At 45.5% G+C, this 26,604-nt stretch overlaps 1 protein-coding gene across 1 annotated transcript; it reads left to right on the top strand.

The window, feature by feature from the left end:
* The first annotated feature begins 4,141 nt into the window (after positions 1 to 4,141).
* LOC117354695 (gastrula zinc finger protein XlCGF26.1-like) lies at positions 4,142 to 25,645 on the top strand. Its single transcript, XM_033932572.1, has 5 exons — positions 4,142 to 4,369; positions 5,121 to 5,247; positions 12,116 to 12,229; positions 23,143 to 23,671; positions 23,828 to 25,645. The coding sequence occupies exons 1-5, from the start codon at positions 4,346 to 4,348 to the stop codon at positions 24,933 to 24,935; spliced, it is 1,902 nt and encodes a 633-aa protein (XP_033788463.1). The 5' UTR covers positions 4,142 to 4,345; the 3' UTR covers positions 24,936 to 25,645.
* Positions 25,646 to 26,604: the final 959 nt, after the last annotated feature.

Genomic DNA, 26,604 nt, shown 5'->3' with positions numbered 1-26,604 from the left:
TGTCCTTCCTCTGGCTCGTCTCCACCTTCGTACACCTCAGTGGACTCTCGCCAACCAGTGGTCACAGACTACGGATCTTCTTTCTCATCCCATCTCTGTGACATCATCTCTTCAGCAATCTCTCCAATGGTGGTTGAACTCCTCAAATCTTTCCAGGGGTCTACTTTTCCATCTGTCCCCCCACTCTATGATCATCACCACAGATGCGTCCCCCTACGCGTGGGGAGCTCACCTGGGAGATCTACGCACCCAGGGACTTTGGACCCCACAGGAGCGTCGTCATCACATCAATTTCCTGGAACTCAGAGCCATGTTCTACGCCCTCAAGGCTTTCCAACATCTTCTCTGTCCTCAAGTCCTCCTCCTATGCACAGACAATCAAGTCGCCATGTACTACATAAACAAGCAAGGCGGCACCGGATCTCGCCCCCTTTGTCTGGAGGCTCTGCGCATCTGGACCTGGGCCACGGACCGCAATCTCTTTCTCAGGGCGGTCTATATCCAGGGCGAACAGAACTCTCTGGCCGACAATCTCAGCCGCATCCTTCAACCTCACGAGTGGACGTTGGACCCTCCGACTCTACTCTCCATCTTTGCTCGATGGGGCACTCCGCAGGTGGACCTCTTTGCAGCACCTCACAACCATCAGCTGCCCCAATTCTGTTCCAGACTCTTCTCTCCTCACCGTCTGGCTCCGGATGCATTCCTGCTCGACTGGAGGGATCGGTTCCTCTATGCCTTCCCTCCACTTCCTCTGATGTTGCGGACCTTGTCCAAACTCCGCAAGGACAATGCCACCATGATCCTCATCGCCCCTCGGTGGCCTCGTCAACACTGGTTCTCCCTCCTGCTTCAACTCAGCTCCAGGGAGCCCATTCCTCTTCCTGTGTTTCCTACTCTACTTACACAGCAGAATCAGTCTCTACTGCATCCCAATCTGTCTTCCCTCCACCTGACAGCTTGGTTTCTCTCGGGCTGACCTCTCCGGAGAATCTATCTCAACCGGTCCGCCTCATTTTGGACGCCTCCAGGAAACCGGCCACTCTCCAATGTTACCATCAGAAGTGGACCAGATTCTCCTCGTGGTGTCTCCGGCATCATCAAGAACCCACCTCTTTGGCGGTGGAAACTGTCTTGGAATATTTGCTCTCGCTGTCCAACGCTGGCCTCAAAACCACCTCCATCAGAGTCCACCTCAGTGCCATCACTGCGTTTCACGAGCCTATTCTCGGAAAACCCCTCACGGCTCATCCTCTGGTTTCCAGATTTATGAGAGGGCTCTTCAACATCAAACCGCCTCTCAAGCCTCCTCCTGTCGTCTGGGACCTGAATGTGGTTCTCTCTGCTCTCATGAAACCTCCGTTTGAGCCTCTTGCCACAGCTTCACTCAGGCTTCTTACCTGGAAGGTGCTTTTCCTAATTGCCATCACCTCTGCCAGGAGGGTTAGCGAACTGCATGCACTGGTTGCCGACCCACCGTTCACTGTTTTTCACCATGACAAGGTTGTTCTGCGTACCCACCCTAAATTCCTTCCCAAGGTGGTCTCAGCTTTTCACCTCAACCAGTCCATTGTGCTGCCCGTCTTCTTCCCTAAGCCTCACTCGCATCCTGGAGAACAGGCGTTGCACACGCTGGATTGTAAGCGTGCCCTTGCTTACTACCTTGATCGTACCAGAGCTCACCGAACATCCCCTCAGCTCTTTTTGTCTTTCGATCCCAACCGTTTGGGCCGTCCTGTCTCCAAACGGACACTTTCAAATTGGCTTGCTGCCTGTATTGCCTTCTGTTATGCTCGGGCCGGTCTCTCACTGGAAGGAGCTGTCACGGCCCACAGAGTCCGAGCTATGGCTGCTTCTGTGGCTTTCCTCCGTTCCACGCCCATCGAGGAAATCTGCAAGGCGGCCACTTGGTCCTCAGTTCACACGTTCACTACTCACTACTGTCTGGATGCGTTCTCCAGACGGGATGGACACTTCGGCCAATCTGTGTTACAAAATTTATTTTCCTAATGGCCAACCATCCCTCCTCCCTCTTTGTTAGCTTGGAGGTCACCCATGTGTTAAGAATATGCTGCCTGCTTGTCCTGGGATAAAGCACAGTTACTTACCGTAACAGGTGTTATCCAGGGACAGCAGGCAGATATTCTTAAGTCCCACCCACCTCCCCGGGTTGGCTTCTTAGCTGGCTTATCCTAACTGGGGACCACGCACTCCTCCGTCGGGCGGGAAGGCACTCGCGCACGCGCGGTGCGGCCAACTAGAAACTTCTAGTTAAAAGGTCCGTACCGAGGGCTCCGTCGGTGACGTCACCCATGTGTTAAGAATATCTGCCTGCTGTCCCTGGATAACACCTGTTACGGTAAGTAACTGTGCTCTTCAATTGTGGAAACAGTATATAAAAATTTGGTCACTTATATGGGATGGTTTCTCCCAGATGTCAGACTCACAGCTCGTCTTATTGTAAACCGCCTTGAATTACCATGGCTTTGGTGGTATATATATGCTCTTCAACATATTTATAAACGACCTGGAAATTGGTACGACGAATGAGGTGATTAAATTTGCAGATGATAAGAAGTTATTCAGAGTAGTGAAGACGCAGGAAGATTGCGAAGATCTGCAACGTGACATAAATACGCTTGAGAAATGGGCCACGACATAGCAAATGAGGTTTAATGTGGATAAGTGTAACGTGATGCATGTCGGTAACAAAAAATCTTATACAGGATGTTCGGTGCAGTACTGGGAAGATTTCATTTTATTGTCTACGATGACACCCAGATCCTTTTCTTGGGCGCTAATCCCCAAGGTGGACCCTAGCATCCGGTAACTGTGATTCAGGTGATTCTTCCCAACATTAAACTTCATCTGCCATTTGCAGCCCAAACTCCTCCCCCTCGCACCCTCTCAGTGCGTTTGAACTACTCTTCCTGGAGCAATTTCCTTTTTGAATGATAGAACATTTTATTAGAGAATCTTAAGCAAGAAATCTGGTTCCGTTTTTGACAAGCAATTTCAATTGTGTCCTCAGCTTCTACCAGCTCCTTCTCTCATCTGAATTGGATCAGCTCCATTAGCTTCTTCCTTCAATGGGCTTCAGCTCGCTCTCCTCACTCATTCCTCTGGGAGAGGCTTTCCTCCTTTCCCTTCTCCACGTCTGAAACTTGGTGTCATATAACGGCAGAGGAGACCAATCAGCGCTCAAAAGGGCGGGACCAACAAGAAAGCCCTGCTATTATCCTCCTCTCCGCGCCCCAGGAACATTCTGACCAATGGGTGCCAGGAGGAGCCCAAACCCCTCCCCCTGTCTCAGTGCTACAGGACGGAACGTTTGAACTACTCTTCACACTGCAATCTTCTGACCAATCAGCACTGAAAGGGGCGGGACCAACAAAGCCTTGCAGTTATCCTCAAGCAGGACTTCCAGCCTTTCCTCTCTCCTTAAACTCCTCCTCTCCCCGCCTCAGGAACATTCTGACCAATGGGTGCCAGGAGAAGCCCAAACCCCTCCCCCTGTCTCAGTGCTACAGGACGGAACGTTTGAACTACTCTTCACACTGCAATCTTCTGACCAATCAGCACTGAAAGGGGCGGGATCAACAAGAAAGCTCTGCAATTATCCTCTCCGCCCCCAGGAACATTCTGACCAATGGGTGCCAGGAGGAGCCCAAACCCCTCCCCTGTCTCAGTGCTACAGGACGGAATGTTTGAACTACTCTCCCACCTCAGCAACTATCTGACCAATCAGCACTGAAAGGGGCGGGACCAACAAGAAAGCCCTGAAGTTATCCTTCTTCTGACCAATGGGTGCCAGGAGGAGCCCAAACCCCTCCCCCTGTCTCAGTGCTACAGGACAGAACGTTTGAACTACTCTTCACACTGCAATCTTCTGACCAATCAGCACTGAAAGGGGCGGGACCAACAAAGCCCTGCAGTTTTCCTCCAGCCCTCATGTAATAGAGCAGGACTTCCAGCCTTTGCTCCCTCCCTCCTTAAACTCCTCCTCTCCCCGCCCCAGGAACATTCTGACCAATGGGCGCCAGGAGGAGCCCAAACCCCTCCCCCCTCTCAGTGCTTCAGGGCGGAACGTTTCTACTACTCTTCCACCCCAGCAACTATCTGACCAATCAGCACTGAAAGGGGCGGGACCAACAAGAAGAGACTGTGCCTCCCTCTGTATATCATGTGCTGCGAGTGAAGCTCCGCCTCCCTTTTGTGATGTCAACAGGAAACGAGTCTTCTCTGCTTCTGACAGAAACTTCCGGCTCTCAATCTCCCTTCCCGCCCTTTTCTTCTTTCTCCCTCGGCCACATTCATTTCTAATGGTAGAGCAGCAGAGAGGGAAATGGCTGCAGGAGCTTCAGCCCAGGTAGGTCTTGTTGCAAAGGAGAGAGATCAGGAGTCCCACAAAGGAGGAATTGGAACCTAATGTGCCTGTGTACACCCCAAAACATCTCCTCATGCCTAACCGAGCACCAGCCCTGGGACCACTTTCTGGGTCTACCAATGTAATCTGGCACTTTGTCCCAGTCCAATCTAAATTTTAATTTACTTTTGTTCTGGCAGCAGAGGTCTCCCGTGGATGGGAGTCGTCTCTATCACGGTCCTGCCATGGCTACTGGTGGTCTGGGGGCAAAAGCTCCTATTGCGAGCTGCTGAAGGGGGCAGGAAAGATCCTGGCTCTGCCTGAGCTCAGGGCCACGACTATAGGGCCTCTGAGCATGCATGGATGTGATGATGTCACATTCATGCGCAGACACCCTCTAGCCACAGCCCTGAGCTCAAACAGAGTTGGGGCCTTTCCTTCCACCTCAAGCCAATGCCAAACAAGCCTTCAGCGGCTTGCAATAAGAGCTCCTACCAACGGTACCCATGGCAGGACCACAATGGACGCAGCTACTACCCATGGGTGAGCCCCCCCCCCCCCCCCCCCCGCCACTGGAGAAGTACCCATACGGGGGTGAGAAGGGGAGTAAAGGAGTTGAAGAGACAAGGTTTGTGTGGGGGTGGGGTTGGGGGCAGGGCCATGTGTCCTCTTTTTTTTATTTAACAAATATGGTAACCCTACTTTATGGAATTGCTGCAGAAGATGCTGAGTGTGTTTCTGGTTTCTATTTCAGATGCAGGTGACGTTTGAGGACATCGCTGTCTCTTTTTCCCAGAAGGAGTGGGAGTATTTAGATGAAGAGCAGAAGGAGCTCTACAGGGAGGTGATGAAGGAGAATTATCAGACTGTGCTCTCACTGGGTAAGGGATAAATTCACATGTTTATTAGCAGTAGTGGGCCATCGTTACAATGACAATTTTCATAGTTTGCCTCATGTGATGAACACAATTGAGACCATAAGGGTCTAGCTATCCTATATAGAGTGCTATAATTGGGTGGCGCCACTCCAAACAGTCTTAGCATATCACATGGAAGGTGAGAAAAGCTACTGGGTCAATTTATAACAGGACATGTTAGGAGAAGTTGCTTTAGAGTAGAGAATGTGGGCTGCTAGGCTCTTACAGGGCAGTGTCAGTAGGAACCCAGTCACCCAATTTATGCTGGATATCTGGGACAAAGTGAGGGATACACAGATGACAATTGCTATTCTGAGCTGATAGTCATTAGACTTAATCCAGAATTTGTGTCTAGGATTATGTTTAGGGAGGTTCATGGGTAGGAAACAAAGGGGTCAAGTGACTACAGAACAGGGAACTCTGAGGGAATTTGGAACTTGAGGAAAAATTATAGTCTGAAGCTGCTGATTTTATTCACTTTTTACAAGTGAATAGTTATATACAGAGTGAAATGTGAAGAGGGATATGTGCAGGAAGCCATTAAATTTGAAGAATTTATGGGAAAGGGAAGACGAGACAAAGGGATCAAGAAACAGACTATAAGTTGCTCTAGAGAATTAATGTTACACCAGTACAACTTTAGAAATAGTTTCAGAGGGGAGATGAAAACTGTTGAGTGGGCTTCGGAGGTAATGGGGTTTTTATCATGTGAGGTGAACATATACTAAAATTTGCAAATACTGGTCATTAGTAGTTAAACGTGTAGAAGAAATAGCGGATGAAGTTCCAGAGTTAGTTCCTTGATTTGCCTATTGGGTGGGAAGCTGAACACAAACTGAGAAGACCAACTAAATATTGCAGATTATTATCTTGTGGCAGCTAGAAGCAAGCTGGAGAGACACCGGATGGGGATGAGTTCCCTATTGAGGAGGGAGTATTGAGAAAACTGGAGAAGAACTCAATGGATGTCTAAAATTGCAGCTGTGAGGCAAGAGACCTTGTATAAAGATGAGAAATGATGGGCATTGTATGAGGAGTGGAAACAGGTGGAGGGAAAAGGAGGGTTCAGTTTATTGCATTGTAGTTTCTTCATAAGAACATAAGAAGTTGCCTCAGCTGAGTCAGACCAGAGGTCCATCCTGCCCAATGGTCCACTCCCGCGGCGGCCCCTCAGGCCTAATTGCCTGAACAGTGTCCCTGACTAATTTTGTAACTGCCTCTAATCCTATCCCTATTTCCTACCTCTATTCCTATCTGTACCCCTCAATCCCTTTGTCCTCCAGGTACCTGTCCAGACCTTCTTTGAATCCCTGTAGCGTGCTTCTGCTTATCACATCCTCCGGTAGCGTGTTCCATGTATCCACAACCCTCTGAGTGAAAAAGAACTTCCTGGCGTTTGTTCTAAACCTTTCCCCTTTCAATTTCTCTGAGTGCCCCCTTGTACTTGTGGTTCCCTGTAATTTGAAAAGTCTGTCCCTGTCTACTCTTTCTATGCCCTTCATGATCTTGAAGGTTTCTATCATGTCTCCTCTAAGTCTCCGCTTTTCCAGGGAGAAAAGCCCCAGCTTCTTCAGTCTGTCAGTATATGAGAGGTCTTCCATACCCTTTATTAGCTTAGTTGCTCTTCTCTGGACTCTCTCAAGTACCGCCATGTCCTTCTTGAGGTACGGCGACCAGTACTGAACACAGTACTCCAGGTGCGGGCGCACCATCGCACGATACAGTGGCAGGATGACTTCCTTCGTCCTGGTCGTGATACCCTTCTTAATGATACCCAACATTCTGTTTGCCTTCCTTGAGGCTGTGGCGCACTGCACCGACGCCTTCAATGATGTGTCTACCATCACTCCCAGGTGATCCCCCCATTTTGTAAGTGAACATCGGGTTCTTTTTCCCTACATGCATGACCTTGCATTTTCCTATGTTGAAGCTCATTTGCCACTTTTTGGCCCATTCTTCCAGCGCTGTCAGATCTTCCAGAGAGTATTAAACAGAAGGCTGAAGGAGAAGGGGGGATAGGGAAAAATAGATCAAGAGCTCTTATAAGACAACTGATACAGCTGGACAGTAGAAGAAACAGCACTGCCCAGTGGATTTCTGTACGCAGGGTGGATTCTCGATTACTAGAATTGGGGGGAAGGGGGGAGAAGGTTGTAGAGAACCACAGTCTGCCATGTTAGAGAATTCCAACAGAAGATAGGGTACAGTAGGGGAGAATTTAGAGGATTAATTGGGGGTTGAATTGTAGGGGCTCTTTTATTAAAGCTTAGTGTCTGCTAAGTGCCATGTGGCCCATAGGTATAAAACAGGACACTCCACGTTTAGTAAAAGAGCCCCTTATGTATATTTATGAATTGTTTTTATACTGTTCTTGATATAAAATGTAATTTAAAGCAGAACATTGAAAATGAACAACAAAACCCCTAAGAAAAACCCAACGTGTCCGATACCCTGAACAGAAATCAGACACTTGTAGCTAAAACACCAGAGCTAATCTGATAAAGATTATAAGAAAGCAGAGGGACCCGTGTATCAGGAGTTCCTAAAACATCCCAACCTTCCCCCTCAACATCCCTTAGAATCTACCAACCAAGCAACTAATAAACCCCCCTTTTTACAAAGCCACACACCAACAGCACAGAAGCCCATTAATTCTCAAAGGGTTCAGTGCGATTAACGTAATTAGCTTTGTAAAAGGGAGTGAAACTTTGAAATGGCAAAGGACGCAGTATCTGAAAACCCTAAGATTTCGAGAATATGTTTCTTAATCAGCTCTTGGGAAAGTTAAGAATCACTTGTGTTACCAGATTTTTATTTCAGCTTCACGAAGTCACTTTTGCAATCTCACCTCTGAGTCTAACTTAGTAACCCTGAGATCAGGTTTTCCCAGGTTTCAGGTTTATTTATTATTTGATTAATCGCCTATTCCAAATTCTAAGCGATGTGCAAATCAGCAAAATACATATTTAAAATATACATGAAGTAGACATACATAATTAATAAAGGGATAAGTTTTAAAAAAACTAATTAACGCAATACATAACACAGTAGGGAAGGCAGGAAAGAAATACAATCTTAGAAAGGAAAGAGTCAACAATTAAAGGTTAAGCACAAGAGGAATGGAAAGACTACTAAATAGGTAAGTTAATTAAAAAACAAAACAAAAACGAAAGAGCAGTTAACATTTCAATTAAATATTGAATGCATCTTTAAAAAGAAAATTCTTAAGTTTGCTCTTAAACTTTTCCAAGTTCTTCTCCTTTCTTAAGTATAGCGGGAGTGAGTTCCAAGTCTGAGGCGCCGTAATAGTAAAGATAAATTGCCTTCGAGTATTAATAATTTTAAGAGAGGGGATGACCAATAAATGTTGGTCGTTTGATCTCAGTAATTTAGAAGAATTATAAAGTATCAATGCTTTATAAATAAAAGCTGGAGTTTTAAATAATAGAGATTTAAATGTAAGTAAATAGAATTTTAGGGGTGATTTTAGATGAAAAACTAACTTACCACGACCACGTTAATTATGTGGTTAAAGCTACCTTTTTTAGACTTCGCCAAATACATGCAATATCCAAATTTTTATGTGCAAAATCATTGAATATATTAATTCATTCAATGATTATCTCTAAAATTGATTATTGCAATGCGTTATTTAAGGGAATGGCTCAAAAAGAAATTAGGCGGTTACAGATAATCCAGAATGCCTCTATTAAATTAATTATGGGAGCAAAGAAATTTGACCATGTAACTCCCTTACTTCAAAATGCTCATTGGCTTCCGGTGTCTCATCGTATTCTATATAAATTATGATTTTATTTATCTGCTTAAGTGTGACCCCTTGGATGGAAATTGGAACAACGAGCTTATGGTTATCTTTCCAAGGGAAGAGCATAATATTGGTTTTATTAATATTAAGGGATAATCTATTGGTGTCAAGCCATAAATGAATCTGTTTTAATTTCTCATTGATAGCTGAAATTTCAGAACAACTATTAGGATGTAAATGTTGTATATCGTTCGCATAGGCAAATTCGGAGAAGCCAATAGATTGGCAAAGAGTCATGAGAGGAGCAAGAAATATATTAAACAGAAGGGGAGACAGGATAGAACCTTGTGGGATACCATATGTAGCTGAAAAACTAGCAGAGGTAGAATCATTAAAAGAACTATTGAAGAACGATTATCCAAGTAAGATCTAAACCAAAGCAGGACTTGCTCCGTAATGCCGATGGATTGTAGTCTATCCAGTAAGAGATTGTGATCAATTGTGTCAAAAGCTGACGAAAGATCAATTGAAATCAAAAGAACAGATGAATGATAATCCAGGTGGTAGAGTATGGAAGTCGTCATACCAATCAATGAATGTTCAGTAGAGTGGTATTGCCGAAAACCTGTTTGATTTGGGTGTAAAATATTTGTTTGTTCTATAAAATGTGATATTTGGTTAAATACTATTTTCTCTGTTAGTTTTGCAAAAAATGGGATATTTGATATTGGCCTATAATTTGATTTCTCTTCAATACTTATTTTTTGATCTTTAACAATAGGGTGAATAATGGAAGTCTTCCAATCCATGGGCATAATGCTATGCTGTAAGCTCTCATTGATTAGAAAAAGTATTGAAGGTACAAAAATATCAAAGTACCGTTTAAGAATAAAAGGAGGGATTGACTCAGATTGCATACCCTTTGTATTTATCGTCTTAATAAGAGATTCAAGTTCTTCAAGAGAAGGAAGATGGAATTGCGCACATTTTGCGGATAGTGATAGTGTAGATTCCAAAGCCTCTTGCTCAATCATCATTTGTCCATCCTTACTAAAATTGTCCCTAATGTTTTTTACTTTATCCATAAAGTAAGTTGCAAGTTCTTGTGCCTATAGGTAGAAGGTTAGAAGATTGAGCTTGTTTTTTAACAGTAGGAGCCACCAATTTTTAAATATTGTATAGTGTAGAAACATTTTTGGCTTTTAGAATTTGGTCTGAATAATATTTCTTTTTGGCTTGATTTATTTTTTCTTTATAGATCTTGGAGTGTTCTTTAAATTTTTCCAAATTATATTGACTCTTATCTTTTCTCCAACAACGCTCTAGGGATCTCAGTTGTTTTTTAATCAGAACAAGTTCTGCTGAAAACCAGGGATTAGAACATTTTCGGGCAGAAATACATTTAGTTTGTATTGGAGCTAATTTATCTAGTAAAAACTTTACTGCCGACTCCTTAGAGAACACAGAAACTTTGTCTGTTAAAAATCTCTGAATCATCCGCAGGTTATAGAGGCAGACGGGAGCCCAGGACAAAGATACAGTAGATCTTGGTATTTTCCCCACCAGCAGACTACTCGCATCTCGGGTTCAGAGTGACAGGTGATAAGTGTTTGCTTTGTATCTGATGAATGTGTCATCTGCAATATTGGGGAGAGGATTCAGGCTGCAAAAAATACCAAGAAGTAACCTAATTCTTACTATACTTGTTGAAATGGTGATTCTTTGCTGGAGAGGGATGTGGGAAAATGATTTTGGCTTCCTGCCCTTTCTCCCCTTTCTCCCAGCTCACATCAGTCTGAGCATGCTCAGTGCATTTATTTCACCTTATTCCAAATGTTCTGAGTGTGAAGAAGGAGACCTACATAATGTATAAGGGGTCGGTGCTGGGACCTCTATTGTTCAATATATTAATTGGCGATCTGGAGACGGGGACAAAATGTGAGGTTATCAAATTTGCTGATGACACCAAACTCTGCAGCAGGGTTAGGAACACGGAAGACTGTGAAAACCTGCAAAGGGACCTAACGAGACTGGAAGACTGGGCAAATAAGTGGCAAATGAGTTTTAACGTAGAGAAATGCAAAGTCATGCATGTAGGGAAAAAGAACCCGATGTTCAGCTACAAAATGGGGGGAACACGGCTAGGGGTGAGTAACCTTGAAAGGGATCTGGGGGTGATGGTCGACACATTACTGAAACCATCGGCGCAGTGTGCGACAGCCTCAAAGAAAGCAAACAGAATGCTGGGCATCATCAAAAAGGGTATCACAACCAGGACGAAGGAAGTCATCATGCCGCTGTATCGCGCAATGGTGCGCCCGCACCTGGAGTACTGTGTTCAATACTGGTCGCCGTACCTCAAAAAAGACATGGCGGTACTCGAGGGAGTGCAGAGGAGGGCGACTAAACTGATAAAAGGTATGGAAAATTTCTCATACGCTGACAGGTTAAAAACGCTGGGGCTGTTCTCTCTGGAGAAGAGGAGACTTAGAGGGGACATGCTAGAAACCTTCAAAATCCTAAAGGGCATAGAGAAAGTGAATAAGAACAGATTCTTCAAACTGTGGGGAGCCACAAGCACTAGGGGTCACTCGGAGAAATTGAAAGGGGACAGGTTTAGAACAAATGCTAGGAAGTTCTTTTTTACCCAGAGAGTGGTGGACACATGGAACAAGCTTCCGGAGGAGGTGATAAGCCAGAACTCTGTACAGGGTTTCAAGGAAGGTTTGGATAGGTTCCTGGAGGATAAGGGGATAGAGGGGTACAGATAGAACTTGAGGTAGGTTATAGAAGTGGTCAGAAACCACTTCACAGGTCGCGGACCTGATGGGCCACCGCGGGAGCGGGCCGCTGGGCAGGATGAACCTCTGGTCTGACCCAGTGGAGGCAACTTCTTATGTTCTTATAAAGAAGTTTGCATAGATTGAAATGAGGGTGATAATACGTACATTGTAGTATTTTGAGCGGGAATTAGACTATAAAGATGAGTAAAGAGAGTTTATGCTACTTTTATGAAGTATAAAGAGTTTAAGAAAACGAATGCACTTTTCTTACCCCCCGAAACAGGCTCTCCAACTGTTATCCCTGACATTATATCCCAGATCGAACGAGGAGAAGAGCTGTACATCAGGGATGAGCCAGGATCAGATGAAAGAGAAACTGGGAAAAACAGCTGCTCAGGTGAGTGCAGTGATAAGAGGGACTGGGCTAAACACCTTCTGGAGGGTAACTGCTGGGGGGTTCTACCCCTTTCTAGATGCGGATCAGTCGCTTGGTCTGTAAGCGAAGACTTAACCTATGGGTCACACAGTGTTAGCTCGGGAGAGTTAGAGAGAAGATCCAGGTTCCTCTTTCCTATGTATATCAGGGAGTTAGCTAGAAGGCGTGTTTTGTGGTGCCAGATCCTGGGCTGTGTGCAGAAGCCTGGGAAGCAGCAGCGTCTCTGCATGTTGTCCAGCTGGCTGCTATTAATGAAAACACCTCAATGTGTCACTTTAACTTGTCACGTAGAGCGTATTCTGTAAGTTAAGCTTCTAACTGCGCCCGTCCATGTCCCTCCCCAGTGAATACCTCCTTTGCACTTATGTGCTTCTGTGCGTGTACGTTATAAACTCCCACTGAGCTCTCCTAACACTTAATGCATGTAAGCACACACTCACCCACATGATGACTAGCGCTCTGTATATTTAAGTTTGCATATAGAGCTTAAATGTGGGGGTTCATATAGTGACCGATGCACCCTTGTCTGTAGTGTAGTGGTCCTGAAGGGTTAAGCACAGGAATTTCAGGGCCAACTGGGAAGATATTGTAATCACAGATTCAGATTAATGATAGTCAAATGTTCCATATTGTTTATATACATTTTACTTTGTGTACAGTTAAATTTTATAAATGCATAATTGTGCTCTGAGCTTTTTAGAAAATATTTGCCTCTTTCTCCTCAAAAGGACTTAGATAATAATAATTATAACTTTATTGTTGAATACCACTAATACCATGACAAGTTCTAAGCAGTTCACAATAAAGATTAGATGCCCTGTCCTCACTTAATTGCCTTGTACAAAGTTACTCTTATGCTCGGTAAACGTTTCCAGATCACGACCAGGATAAAGTTAGGTCAGCCTTTTTACTATCAGTAGATGGTCACCCGGGTCTCTTCTGAATATTGCTGGTAAATCCCAGTTCCACTTAAACTCTCACACTCTAGACTGTTCCAGTCCTACCCAGATAATGCTGAGGTGGTCTGTCCATATTTTTAGTGGCACTGACTGGATAAATGCTGCTGAAAATCAAGGTTCAGCTTTAATAAATCTTGATATATCGCCCAATAAGGGATCTTTCTGAGCAGTATGCAATAGCACTTTATGTTTAAATGATTTTTATTATTCCAGCAGTAAGAAGCAAATACAAACAGTAGTACCATTCAGGAAATAACATTTTCAACAATATAATCAGTTCCCCTCCCATCCCCTCCCCTCTCCAAGAATCCATGGCCAGTCCAACAGCTGAGAGTGGGAATAAAATCTTAAAGATTCAAAAGTCTACTGCGAGCACGCAGTGTGAGGTCCTACCAGAAGTGCTCCCACACCTGACAAAATTTGCGACCCGGGCCAAGAGTCAAGTCTTCCAACATGCGTCTCTCCAGTGTTGCATGCACTATCATTAGGGATCTCCATTGTGCATATGACAGGAGATCACGGGAGAGCCAGTTGGTGAGGATGGCTTTTTTTCCCATCAAAAGGGCTCTGGAGATAAATGCTGACATTCCCCTGGGTTTGGGCGAGGCTATATTATAAAATCCAAATAACGCCCTCAGTTGCGGAAGCCATCGCCTTCCCCAAAGCGATGTGGTATATAGGCCAAGATGTCTCCAAAACTGTTAGATTGCGGGGCAGGCCCAAAACATGTGACTCAAAGATGCGTGAGCCTGATTGCATTTCGGGCAAGAATGCGACGCAGTAATCCCCATCCGGGCTGCACGTTCCGGTGGAATGTAAAGTCTAAGAACAATTTTCAATTGCATTTCCCAGTGAGTAATATTGGGTGACACCTTCTGAATGTTCTTCAGGACCCGTTGTAACTGTTGAGCAATGCAACGCTGTCGCTAATATATCCAGATTCGTACTTGATTGGCAATCCCGGATCCCCACAATATGAAATCGTAGAGGAATCCTCTGTTGGGCTGAAAGGCTGAAGAGTTCCGAAAGCGCCTCCCTGCAGACTTCAGTAAGGGCAGCCACTGGGAGGGACTGAACATAGTGACGGATCTGGTAATAGGCGAAGAGATCATTAGCCTGTAGGGCAAAAGTTCGTTGCAGCTCGGCAAATGTGACCAGGCTCCCCTCCTCTGAAAACAGGTGAAAAAGATATTGTAGACCTTGTGCTTGCCACCTAAGAAAGGTGGCATTTTGCATGCCCGGCTGGAAAGCTCCATTGCCCTGTATAGGCAAATATAAAGACACCCTAGAAGACAATTTGTTTGTTTTACAGACCCATCTCCATGTCCTTCTGGCCGGCGTAAAAATGGGGTAGTGAGACACCAAAGGACGCATCCTCGGATCCGCCACATGTAGAAAATAGCTCACATGGAACGGAGCCAGCAAAGATAACTCCAGTGGTGTAGCAGAAAAATCAGATGTTCCTCTAAACCAATCATTAATATGTCTCATCTGACAAGCCATAGCATACCAACGTACATTTAATAAACCATAGCCCTCCGTATCCCTGGGCAGACACATCTGTTGCAAGGGCATATGTGGTCGCTTACCACCCCATAGAAAACGCTGTAGCTCTTTCGTTAAACGAATGTTATGGGCATGGGACAGCAGCAGAGGTAAAACCTGAAAGCGATATAACCATTTGGGAAAGAGCACCATATTAAAAAGGGCTACCCGGCCCGCCACCAATAAGGGAAAAGTGGACCAATTCTGTAGATGTTGTGAGGTGTCTTGAAGCAATGGGGTGATATTGCTGGTGTACAGGGTCGTAAGGCCTCGGGGGATCTGTACCCCCAAATAGCGAATTGAAGTCTGAGCCCACGTAAATAGGAAGTGACCGCTCCATGTCTGTTGTAGTGTTATGGGGCTAGCTAGGGCCATAGATTTCTGGTAGTTAACATAGAAACATAGAAACATAGAAAAAGCGGCAGAAAAGGGCTATTGCCCACCAAGTCTGCCCATTCCAAGTATCCCCCCCCTGAGTTTACTCCCTTAAAGATCCCACGTGAGTATCCCATTTTTTCTTAAAATCTGTTACGCTACTGGCCTTTATCACCTGGGGTGGGAGTCTGTTCCAATGGTCCACCACTCTCTCGGTGAAGAAGTACTTCCTGGGATCGCCATGAAACTTCCCTCCCCTGATTTTCAGCGGATGCCCTCTGGTGGTTGAGTGTCCCGTGAGCCAGAAGATATCATCTTCTGACTCGATGCGTCCCGTGATGTACTTATACGTTTCAATCATATCTCCCCGTTCTCTTCTTTCCTCAAGTGAGTACAGCCGCAACTTCTTTAGTCTTTCTTCATACGTGAGATCCTTGAGCCCCATGACCATCCTGGTGGCCGTTCGCTGAACCGACTCGATCCTCAGCACGTCCTTTCGGTAGTGTGGGCTCCAAAACTGCACACAGTACTCTAAATGAGGCCTTACCATGGCTCTGTACAACGGCATCATAACCTCAGGTCTCCTGCTGACGAAACCTCTACGGATACACCCCATCATTTGTCTTGCCCTGGAGGAAGCCTTCTCCACTTGATTGGCAACCTTCATATCCTCGCTAATGATCACTCCTAGATCGCGTTCCGCCGTAGTTCTAACCAAGGTCTCACCATTTAGTACATAAGTTCTACAGGGGTTTCTCCTGCCCAAGTGCATTATCTTGCATTTTTTAGCATTGAAGCTTAGCTGCCAAGTTTTTGACCATTTTTCCAGCAGTAGTAGGTCGTGTGTCATATTATCAGGTAATAAGCATCTGCCTACTATGTTACAAAGTTTGGCATCGTCGGCGAACAGTGATACCCTTCCTCTAAGTCCTTTCGTCATATCTCTTATGAATAAATTGAATAGGATCGGACCCAGGACCGATCCCTGCGGCACTCCACTGATCACGTCCGATGCTTTGGATGGGGTACCGTTTACCACCACCCTCTGAAGTCTACCGCTCAGCCAATCCCCAACCCATGTAGTTAGAATGTCTCCTAATCCCATCGATTTCAGCTTGTTCAGTAATCTTCGATGAGGGACGCTATCAAATGCTTTACTGAAGTCCAAATATACCACGTCCAGTGACTCTCCGGCGTCCAGTTGTCTGGTAACCCAGTCAAAAAAGCTAATCAGATTAGATTGGCAGGATCTACCCCGGGTGAACCCGTGTTGGTGTGGATCACGCAGTTTTTCTTCATCTAGGATTGTGTCAAGATTCTGTTTAATCAGTGTTTCCATGAGTTTACACACTATAGACGTGAGACTCACTGGTCTGTAGTTTGCTGTCTCTGTCCTGCAGCCCTTTTTGTGGAGTGGGATTACGTTGGCGGTTTTCCAGTCCAAGGGGACCCTTCCTGTACTTAGGGAAAGATTGAAAAGAACAGATAATGGTTCTGCCAGGACTTCCCTTAACTCCCTGAGCACTCTGGGGTGTAGGTTATCCGGTCCCATGGCTTTGTTTACTTTGAGTCTTGAAAGTTCGCCGTAGACACTACTGGGCGTAAATTCGAAATCCTGAAACGGGTCTTTCCGGTTATCTCCCGTCTGCAGCTGTGGACCAGCTCCCGGCTCTTCGCGGGTGAACACTGAACAGAAGTATTGGTTTAGTAATTCTGCCTTCACAGAGTCTGATTCTGCAAAGTTACCATCCGATTGCTTCAGGCGAACTATCCCATCTTTGTTTCTTTTTCTGTCGCTAATATAGCTGAAGAAAGATTTATCCCCTTTCTTAATTTTCCGTGCTAGCTCTTCCTCCATTCGGAGTTTGGCCTCTCTGACTGCTGTTTTGACAGCTTTAGATCTGTCTAGATAGTCCTCTTTTGCCCCCTCTCTGCCTAAATGTTTGTAGTCGATAAAAGCGTCTCTTTTCTGTTTAACTAGGTCTGAAATTTCTTTACTGAACCATTGGGGTCTTTTGTTTCTCCTGCGTTTACTTACAGTCTTTATGTATTGGTCTGTTGCTTCGTGTAGTATGGACTTCAGAGTCAACCACATATCCTCCACATTATCAGTTTTTGCTTGTTTATGTAGCTCCTCATGGACGAACTCTCCCATGCGGTTGAAGTCTGTGCCTCTAAAGTTGAGAACCCTTGTTGCTGTGTTTGTTTTCGGGAATCCTTTCTTGAGGTTGAGCCAAACCATATTATGGTCGCTGGAGGCCAGTGTTTCTCCTACTGAGACTTCCGTGACGCTATCTCCGTTGGTGAGAACCAGGTCTAGCAACGCCTTGTCCCTGGTGGGTTCCAATACCAATTGCTTGAGGCGTGCGCCCTTTATGGAGTTTAATATTCTTCTGGTGCTACCCGTAGTCGCGGAGAGTGTGTCCCAATCTGCATCTGGCATGTTGAAGTCTCCTAGCATTACAGAGTCCCCGCGCAGTGTGATATTCTCTATGTCCTCGATTAATTCCATGTCTTTGTCCTCTTGTTGCCTGGGAGGTCTATATATCACACCAAGGTATAGGCATCTTTCATTTCCTCTGGCCAGGTTCACCCAGAGGGATTCCCCAGTGTATCTAACATCTGTGATTCTGGTGGTTTTGATGCTTTCCTTAGTGTATAGCGCTACTCCTCCTCCCAATTTACCCACTCGGTCGCAGCGAAGTAGGTTGTACCCTGGTATAACCATATCCCACCCATGTGATTCCGTGAACCAGGTTTCAGATATCGCTATCACGTCAAGATCAGCATTTGTTATTTCAGTCTCTAATTCTAGAATCTTATTGCCCAAGCTGTGCGCATTAACATACATGGCCCTCCATTTCTGTGAAGAGTTTACTTTATGAGTTAGTGTGGCTCCTAAATTATCAGTGATATTGCTCCCTGAATTAATGTGGATGTCATTGGTACTTACCTTAGACTTGGTAGTGTGAGTGCGACTTGCCTCCTCAGGGTGGTTTCTTACTGCTCTGGGATATAAGTATGTACCCTCCCCCAACTTACCTAGTTTAAAGCCCTATGGAGTAGGCGGGCCAATCGATGTCCAAATACGTTTCTACCTCTTCTGGTTAGGTGGAGTCCATCTGGTCCTTGTAGTCCCTGGAGCGTCTCGCCGTGGTTTAGAAATCCAAAGTTCATTTCTCTGCACCATTCTCGGAGCCATTCGTTAGTTCGTTGAATACGCTCTTCTCTAGCTCTGCCTTTGTTTCTTACTGGAAGAATTGATGAAAAGACCACCTGTGCTCCTATCTGCTTCAACTTCTTTCCCAGCGCTCCAAAATCTCTGGGTATGTTCTCTGTGGTATTTCTCGCAGTGTCGTTTGTGCCTACATGGATGAGAAACATGGGAAAATGATCATTAGGTTTTAGAATTTTGTCTATGTTAGTGGTAATATCCTGGATCTTGGCTCCAGGGAGACAGCAGACCTCTCTTGACTGCAAATTAGGCCTGCATATTGGTCCCTCAGTGCCCCTTAGCATGGAGTCACCAATGACTACCACTCTTCGTTCCTTCCGACGGGGCTGGTCCGCGTGCTCTGGAAATGATGTTGTGAGCTGGGCATCCTCTTGAGCCTCTTCTGATATTTCCTCGGTGGCTCCTTCCTGTAGGATCTGAAATCTATTTCTCAGAGTTAGCTGTGGTAATGATGAACTTCTATCCTGTTGAAGAGAAAAAGAAGAAGAGAGTGAGAATGAGGTGGGTTTATTTCGCTTGCCTGTAGAGGAGGTTACTAACTGCCAGGGGCCTGCTTCTCCAATCATCTCCTGTATTCCAATCGTTGTGTTTAGCTCTGTAGGTTTGGGCGTGTCGAGGATGGACCTGTTGTGGGCTCTCTCTGTGAGGTTCGATAGTTCCAGGATGGCGTCGTCGATGAAGGCCTCGTCATCCTTTATGCTCCTCAGGCGCTTTACCTCCTCCCTGAGGCTCAGTAGTTCCTGTAAGATATCCTCGCCTAAGCTTCCCAGCTCCTCTGTCTGTGTTGAGACTGTAGTGCACTTTGAGAGGGGGGGGGGGAAGGTCTCGGTCTGCACTGAGACCTCTGCCCTCTGATCCATGTCGCTCACTGCCTTCTGTGTACAGACCTCGACCATCCCCAGGGTCTCTCCGGATGCTGGAGTGTCGATCTTGATTGTAGCTTTGGTACTCCGTGTTCTTCCTGCCATTTCCAAGATTTATTTCTGTAAAGAGAAAGGTTGAGATGTCAGAGGGTATGTGAGGAGAAGGATGAAGATAGAGAGAGAAAGCGAGAGAGAGAGAGGTTTTTTTTTTTTTTTTTTTTTTTTTTTTGTAAAATATATATAGGGTCTGAGAGGTTCAAGGGAGGACTATCTATCAAGCTAAGAGTGCAAGAAAGTGTATGGGTGTGAGAAGAAAGTGTAAGAAAGTGTATGGGTGTGAGAAGAAGGAAGAGGTAGAGTGTGATTGATTGAGTGGAATGAAGAGTTTAGATTAGGCCCTTCTCAAGGCCCTTCGCGAAGGCGCTCTCGCTAAGGCGAGCGCCTTTGCCCGCTCGCCTTCGCCGCGCGCCGAACGGCTGTGCGCCGTTGGCACACCCCCTTTTAAGGGGGAGTCCGGGCTCCGGCGCTGCTGATGACGCGGTGCGGGTGGGCGGAGCTAACTCTCGCCGCTACCCGCTCCTCGCCGCCGCTATCCCCTGCTTCCTCCCTTCCAAGCCTGCCTCCCCAGCCGCTGCTGCTCTCTCCTCCACGCGGCTGCAGAGGACCTGGCTTGTGAAAATCACCCCCTTTTAAGGGGGAGTCCGGGCTCCGGCGCTGCTGATGACGCGGTGCGGGTGGGCGGAGCTAACTCTCGCCGCTACCCGCTCCTCGCCGCCGCTATCCCCTGCTTCCTCCCTTCCAAGCCTGCCTCCCCAGCCGCTGCTGCTCTCTCCTCCACGCGGCTGCAGAGGACCTGGCTTGTGAAAATCACCCCCTTTTAAGGGGGAGTCCGGGCTCCGGCGCTGCTGATGACGCGGTGCGGGTGGGCGGAGCTAACTCTCGCCGCTACCCGCTCCTCGCCGCCGCTATCCCCTGCTTCCTCCCTTCCAAGCCTGCCTCCCCAGCCGCTGCTGCTCTCTCCTCCACGCGGCTGCAGAGGACCTGGCTTGTGAAAATCACCCCCTTTTAAGGGGGAGTCCGGGCTCCGGCGCTGCTGATGACGCGGTGCGGGTGGGCGGAGCTAACTCTCGCCGCTACCCGCTCCTCGCCGCCGCTATCCCCTGCTTCCTCCCTTCCAAGCCTGCCTCCCCAGCCGCTGCTGCTCTCTCCTCCACGCGGCTGCAGAGGACCTGGCTTGTGAAAATCACCCCCTTTTAAGGGGGAGTCCGGGCTCCGGCGCTGCTGATGACGCGGTGCGGGTGGGCGGAGCTAACTCTCGCCGCTACCCGCTCCTCGCCGCCGCTATCCCCTGCTTCCTCCCTTCCAAGCCTGCCTCCCCAGCCGCTGCTGCTCTCTCCTCCACGCGGCTGCAGAGGACCTGGCTTGTGAAAATCACCCCCTTTTAAGGGGGAGTCCGGGCTCCGGCGCTGCTGATGACGCGGTGCGGGTGGGCGGAGCTAACTCTCGCCGCTACCCGCTCCTCGCCGCCGCTATCCCCTGCTTCCTCCCTTCCAAGCCTGCCTCCCCAGCCGCTGCTGCTCTCTCCTCCACGTAAATCCCGAATAAAATTTGAATTCGTCAAGCGCTTGCAATAAATATCGAACAGAGTGAGCAGGGTCAGTTAGCAAAAATAATAGGTCATCTGCAAAGGCCAACACTTTGAGTGAATGAATCCCGAAGTCCACACCCACTATGTCGGGGTCCTGAGACACTGTGCAAAGAAAGGGTTCGAGGTACAATAGAAATAAGAGGGGTGACAGGGGACAGCCCTGTTGAGTTCCCCTCTCAATAGGTATTGGGTCAGTAATAATGTCATTGACAAGTAATCTTGCTGTTGGAGTGGAATATAAAGTGCGTAATGCCGAGGCGAACCAGCCAGATATCCCCATACAATTTAACACTTCAAAGAGGTACGTCTAATTGACCTGGTCAAACGCCTGTGCCGCATCCAAGCTGAGTAGAAGCATAGGAGTGTGATGGAATTGTGTGTGCGCTAAGGCTATCAATGCTTTACGGACGTTGTGTACTGCTTGTCTACCTTGTACAAAGCCGACTTATGTGGATGCAATCACATCGGGGAGAAGGGTCGCTAATCTATCAGTTAAGATTTTGGACAGAATTTTGATGTCTACATTCAGCAAAGAAATTGGACGATAGGACTCGGGAGCAGAACTGTCTTTGCCAGGCTTCAATATCAACGTGATTAAAGCCTCATTCGCTTCTCCAGGGAAATGTTCATCCTGGATTACCTGGGAGTAATAGTCCCTTAAAAAAGGACTAAGCTGCCCTGAGAGCAGTTTATAAAATTCTGCCGTAAAGCCATCCGGCCCTGGAGCCGAAAAATTTCGTTGATTGTGGATAGCTTTATGTAGTTCTTTAGGGGTGATGGGTGCATTAAGAAACCTAACATCCGAGTCAGAGAGCGGCTGTAAACCGGAATCTGTGAAATAGTCCTTAATAAGGGGTTCAGCTCCCGAGTCCTGGCGCCCATTTATCTCCCCGAAGTGGGACTGAAAAATTTGTGCAATGTGTTCAGTAGTGTGTTGAAATTGGCCCGTACTATCCCTCAATCCTAAAACAACGGTGACCCCGCACCTGGGAAGTCAAGCGGGCTAATAACTTTCCTGCCCGATTTCCATAGCGATGGTAGTGAAATTTTTGATACAAGAGCATTTTCACCGTGCGCTCATGTTTATAGGAGTTGAGGGTATGTAATAGCACTTTAAACTCACTGAGAAAATATGAAAGGAAGTACATCTGGAGATAGCAGAGAGAATGTGCTTTAGATCACTGATAACCAAGTCCAGTCATCACATTATTGGCCATTGAATCTTGGGTGTGATTCTTCAAACAAACAGTTGAGGGAAGTGCGCTCCAGGGTGCCAAAATTGAAGCCAGTTTCACTGAAGATTGGTGACCAAAAAGATTTGTTATAGATCAATGGTCTCAAACTCGCAGCCTAGGGGCCACATGCAGCCCGCCAGGTACTATTTGAGGCCCTCGGTATTATAAAGATTGATTCTTTATGGAAACTTGTGCCTTAAGTGTCCGGTAGTCGCCTCTGCAACCGCCTTCAGCTCTCACCTCCAGCATGAAATTACGTACACACACTAGCTGCCATGCCTCCAATGGTTACCTTACGTTCTGGAACATTGCCTGCCTCACTGCTGTAACCTCACGCAAGCGCTTTCCTGCATCTGTACACGATTGTGAGGTGGATTGGAGAGGACAATCGCATATAGATGCAAGAAAGCACTTGCATGAGGTTGCAGCACTGAGTCGGGCAATGTTCCAGATTGTAAGACCCTCCAAGTACCTACAAATCTGAAATGTGGCTCTGCAAAGGGTTTGAGTTTGAGACCACTGTTATAGATATAATGAGGGTATAACAAGTAGATTTGAGTAAGCTGGGAAAGAGTCTTAGAAGGAGTTTAGGGAATCAGCAGGTATGATCCAGAGGAAGGGACTTGTCTGAGTAGGAGCTTTCTTACCGTTATGAACAGACACATTAAATCCGTAGTACCAAGTTGGGGCACAAGTGGGCTATAGGCGATTCCTGTACTGACATGCAAACCCTGTAGATTACTCTCAGAGCACTCCAGTTTATGGCCCCCTTGAGAGAATTGACTCCCATAACTCTCCACACTGCCATTTGCAAGGAACAGTTCACAAGCTTGCACTGTCTAGAGATAAATGCTTGAAAAAATGCTTTGCAAATAGGAAACTGACTAATTCTCAAAGCCACAAATGGAAATTCCTGGTGCAACATAACCTATAATTTCTCATTCTCCACAGGTTATATCTTAGAAACCACTGCTGTTTTCTAACTCATGAGAAATATCTTCTCTTTATATCCAGCAGATCAGCAGATCCGACATGAATGGAAGAGACAAAAGAATCAAGGAGAAGATGTGGTAGAAATGGAACAAAGCCAAACACAGTCAGAAAATGTCTGTGAAAATATTTCCCAGAGCCCTGAGAGGATTAACACAAAGAAATGTAAGCAGGAATCAGTGGAACAGAGAGACCCTGCAGGAGACTCAACAGATGAAGGCATTAAGTGTGAAAGAACTGACAGTGAGCTCAGTAACATCCCAGAGGACAAGAGAGCCTTCCAAATTAATAACAGCGATAAAGTGACTTCTGAAGACCACCATGGTAAGAGGAAAGGAAAAAAACACCAGAAAGAACTCCAAATATACAAAAGGGGTCATATAAATGAGAAACCATTTACATGTACTGAGTGTAATAAAAGTTTCACTTGCGTGTCAAATCTAAACGTTCACCAGAGAATCCACAAAGGAGACAAACCATTTACATGTACTGAGTGTAATAAAAGCTTCACTCAGCTTTCAACTCTAAAAAGTCACAAAATGATCCACACAGGGTCCAAACCATTTACATGTGCTGAGTGTAATAAAAGCTTCACTCATGTTTCAACTCTAAAAACTCACAAAACAATCCACAGCGGGTCCAAACCATATACATGTACTGAGTGTAATAAAAGTTATGCTCACCTTTCATATCTAAAAAGTCACAAAAGGATCCACACAGGGTCCAAACCATATACATGTACTGAGTGTAATAAAAACTTCACCCACGTTTCAACTCTAAAAAGTCACAAAATGATCCACACAGGGTACAAACCATATACCTGTACTGAGTGTAATAAAAGCTTCACTCAGCTTTCAGGTCTAAAAATACACCAAATGATCCACACAGGGTCCAAACCATATACATGTACTGAGTGTAATAAAAGCTTCACTCAGCTTTCAACTCTAAAAAGCCACAAAATGATCCACACAGGATCCAAACCATATACTTGTACTGAGTGTAATAAAAGCTTTGCTCACCTTTCATATCTAAAAAGTCACAAAATGATCCACACAGGGTCCAAACCATATACATGTACTGAGTGTAATAAAAGCTTCACTCAGCTTTCAACTCTAAAAAGTCACAAAATGATCCACACAGGGTCCAAACCATTTACATGTGCTGAGTGTAATAAAAGCTTCACTCATGTTTCAACTCTAAAAACTCACAAAACAATCCACAGCGGGTCCAAACCATATACATGTACTGAGTGTAATAAAAGTTATGCTCACCTTTCATATCTAAAAAGTCACAAAAGGATCCACACAGGGTCCAAACCATATACATGTACTGAGTGTAATAAAAACTTCACCCACGTTTCAACTCTAAAAAGTCACAAAATGATCCACACAGGGTACAAACCATATACCTGTACTGAGTGTAATAAAAGCTTCACTCAGCTTTCAGGTCTAAAAATACACCAAATGATCCACACAGGGTCCAAACCATATACATGTTCTGAGTGTAATAAAAATTTCACACAGCTTTCAGGTCTAAAAATACACCAAATGATCCACACAGGGTCCAAACCATATACATGTTCTGAGTGTAATAAAAGTTTTACTCAGCTTTCAACTCTAAACAGACACCAAAAGATCCACACAGGGTCCAAACCATATACATGTACTGAGTGTAATAAAAGCTTCACTTACGTTTCAAATCTAAAAGTTCACCAGAGGATCCACATAGGAGACAAACCATTTAAATGCACTGAATGTAATAAAAGCTTTACTCAGATTTCAAATCTGAAAAGACATCTAGTGACCCACATAGGGTAAAAACCATTTACATGTACTGAGTGTAATAAATGTCTCAATTGGCTTTCACATCTGAAAAAACACCAGAGGATCCACAAAGGAGACAAACCATATAAATGTACTGAGTGTAATAAAAGCTTTACTCAGATTTCAAATCTGAAAAGACATCTAGTTACCCACATAGGGTAAAAACCATTTACATGTACTGAGTGTAATAAATGTCTCAATTGGCTTTCACATCTAAAAAGACTCCAAAGGATCCACAAAGGGTCCAAACCATATAAATGTACTGAGTGTAATAAAAGCTTCAGTCACCTTTCACATCTGAAGAGTCAAAATGATCCACACAGAGTCCAAACTATATACATGTAGTGAGTGTAATAAAATCTTTGTTTAGAATTCAAGTCTAAAAAGTTACAGAATAATCCATACAGGGTCCAAGCAAGATATATATGTACTGAGGGTCTTTAGTTCGGAAAAGAGAGAGCTGAGAGGAGATATGATTGAAGTATACAAAATCCTGAGTGGAATAGAGGTACAAGTGGATCGATTTTTCACTCCGTGTGGATCTTTGTATATTTATTTTGAAAAATAAAAATTTAAATTAAAAAACAAACAAACAAACTTACAAAGTCTAGTGGACACTCGAAGAAATTACAGGGAAATACTTTAAAACCAATTGGAGGAAAATTTTTTTACTCTGAGAATAGTTGAGCTCTGGAACGCGTTGCCAGAGGATGTAGTAAGAGCGAATAGCATAGCTGGTTTTAAAAAAGGTTTGGACAAGTTCCTGGAGGAAAAGTCCATAGTCTGTTATTGAGAAAGACACTGGGGAAGCCACTGCGTACCCTCTATCGGTAGCATGGAATATTGCTACACCTTGGGTTTTGGCCAGGTACTAGTGACCTGGATTGGCCACCGTGAGGATGGGCTACTGGGTTCCTATGCGCATCCTGCATCTGAACCAGATACCTTCTCTCTGACATCGCAACGTCAGAGGGAAGGCTTCCAGATGAGGCGCGGGAAGCGTGAGGAGCTGTTGCCCACGGCTTTCTGCACTGCAGCACTGAGGAAGAGGGAGCCAGCCCGAAGTTAACACCAGGGGCAGGCCAGAAGGCAAGGCACAGCATGGAGGGAGGAAGATAACAACGGTAGGGGGAATGATTTTATTTTTTAATTTAGTGATTGATTTAATCTGCTGTCTGTTCAGGAACAAATGCATTTGTTTCTTTTCCTCTGGGGTTGTACTGCATGCAGAGTCTTGCATCTTAGGGTTTGTTTGTAAATATTAGTACTTTTAGTTTTTGGTCCTGTATTTGCATAGGGTTAACATAAGAATTGTCACTGTTGAACTTGCCTAACTTTGTCTTGAATCCCTTGAGGGTGTTTTCGCCTAAGACAGACTCCGGAAGAGCGTTCCAGTTTTCTACCACTCTCTGGGTAAAGAAGAACTTCCGTATGTTCATACAGAATCTATCCCCTTTTAATTTTAGACAGTGCCCTCTCGTTCTCCTTACCTTGGAGAGGGTGAACAATCTGTCCTTATCTACTAAGTCTATTCCCTTCAGTACCTTGAATGTTTCAATCATGTCCCCTCTCAATCTCCTCTGTTCGAGGGAGAAAAGGCCCAGTTTCTTTAACCTTTCACTGTACGGCAACTCCTCCAGCCCCTTAACCATCTTAGTCACTC

The sequence above is a fragment of the Geotrypetes seraphini genome, chromosome 2 (genome assembly GCF_902459505.1).
Source record: "Geotrypetes seraphini chromosome 2, aGeoSer1.1, whole genome shotgun sequence".
In the NCBI taxonomy this organism is placed as follows: Eukaryota; Metazoa; Chordata; class Amphibia; order Gymnophiona; family Dermophiidae; genus Geotrypetes; species Geotrypetes seraphini.
This window is presented reverse-complemented; position numbering and strand designations above follow the sequence as displayed.